This window comes from Temnothorax curvispinosus, unplaced genomic scaffold (genome assembly GCF_003070985.1).
Source record: "Temnothorax curvispinosus isolate PA1 unplaced genomic scaffold, ASM307098v1 QBEX01010336.1, whole genome shotgun sequence".
In the NCBI taxonomy this organism is placed as follows: Eukaryota; Metazoa; Arthropoda; class Insecta; order Hymenoptera; family Formicidae; genus Temnothorax; species Temnothorax curvispinosus.
The window spans coordinates 56-1954 of NW_020220116.1; the positions used below are offsets into that span (position 1 = coordinate 56).

The window sequence follows — 1899 nt, forward strand, 5'->3', positions numbered from 1 at the left end:
CTCAGCGTAAAGCACAGGTTCCATCGTTATAAGGGGCGCCACCAAAGGGCCATCCTTAATTTAGAAATCAAAGATGTAAACCATCACTTGCGTTTCCTTAGGTCCGAAATCAATTTTATCCAGGGCGATCTTTTCTCTCGTTTACCAGAACATAAATTGATTGAGTTTTTTGAGAGCAATAATCGAAAAATTGAAAAACATAATAGTCAACAGAGGCGCAGCGCAACCAATAAATTTAACAGAACTTTGTCGAAACAAAATGTATATCGGGCTTTTTTTGATAACGACAGAACCAAATGGCTTATTAACACTACCAATTGCAATATTCCTGCGAACATTGCACACATTTTGAGCTTAGGTGACAGATTCGGTGTTCCTGTCACCAACGGTGATAAAAAAGATCGTCTTTGTACCGCGTTGGACACGATAAAAAATTTTGAATCTATCAGTTATAAAATCCCTCCAGGTGTGACCAACGCGATACGAAGCTCGGTAGCCAATTCCGTACAACTTTTTCTTAACAAAAATCTCCATATGAAATACATAGACAGCTACATTCTTAAGGAGTTTAATAACTGTAAAAAATTCCTACGCGATAAACAAGACATTTTTGTTACAAAAGCGGATAAGGGCCAGATTACTGTCGTTATGGAGAAGACCGATTATAACAACCGTATGACTGACCTTTTAAATGACGAATCCACCTATAGAAAATTAAAGAAAGATCCGATAAGTCAATTAACCACCAAACTTAACAAACTTGTTAAATCATGGTATGACAGCGATATTATAGACGATCCCACGTACTATAGGTTAAAGTGCACGAATGGCAATCTTCCACGGTGTTATGGACTGCCAAAGGTTCATAAGGCTGGCTTCCCGTTACGTATTATTGTCTCGGCAGTCGGGAGCCCCGTGTATAACATAGCTTGTTACCTACACGCGATTTTGGATGAGTATTTACCTAAACCTAAGTCGCATATCAAAGACAGCTGGTCCTTTACAGAAATTATTAATAATGAAACGATCAATACAGACCAGGTTCTCGTTTCCCTGGATGTCACCTCCCTTTTTACCAACATTCCCAAAGAACTTGTCTTAAAGGGTATTGAAAAACGCTGGCATTTTATTTCTGTACATACAAAATTCTCGTTACCTCAATTTTTACACGCGGTTGATTTGATATTAAGCTCTACAAGCTTTTGTTTTAATGCGCAGTTTTATGAACAAATCTTTGGCAGCCCCATGGGTTCGCCGCTTTCCCCTAAAACCTCTGACATTGTTATGGAAGATTTAGAGATGCACTGCCTTGGGGCACTTGACTTTGAGATAAAAATTTTCTATAGATACGTGGATGACATCTTTACCATAATACCACGGTCAAAACTCAATGACGTACTCAACGCGTTTAACAGCTATCACCCACGATTAAATTTCACGTTTGAGTTGGAGAGCAACAATTCACTTCCGTTTCTCGATACGATTGTAATCAGAGATGGTAATAGATTGATCACTAATTGGTTTAGAAAACCCACGTTCTCTGGCCGTTATATAAATTACTTCTCGAGTCACCCGCTAAAATATAAGGTCAACTGCATCACTGGCCTTCTTGACCGTGCCATTTTACTGTCAAACGATCGTTTCCGTGAATCGAATATCAACATAGTGAAAGATATATTATTGAACAACTCATTTCCAATCGAGTTGATTAATAAACACATCAAGATTAGACTAAAACAACTTAGTCACAAACGAGATACAAGCAGCACGACTGGAAATCTATTCGATCCACGGAAATGCGTCGTACTACCATATGTTAGAGGTTTGAGTGAAGATATGCGCTCCACACTCAGCAATATAGGCTTAAATACAGTCTACACGGTTCCGAAAAGGCTCGAT

The 1899-nt window shown here is 38.8% G+C and overlaps 1 protein-coding gene across 1 annotated transcript; it reads left to right on the plus strand.

Annotated features, from left to right (window-relative positions):
• Positions 1–534: 534 nt before the first annotated feature.
• Positions 535–1498, plus strand: LOC112460135 (the record flags this gene model as incomplete). The annotated part of the gene is made up of 2 exons (XM_025024666.1): positions 535–861; positions 1219–1498. Coding segments are annotated over exons 1-2 (607 nt in total), but the record flags the coding sequence as incomplete, so codon positions are not given.
• Between the last annotated feature and the right edge of the window lie 401 nt (positions 1499–1899).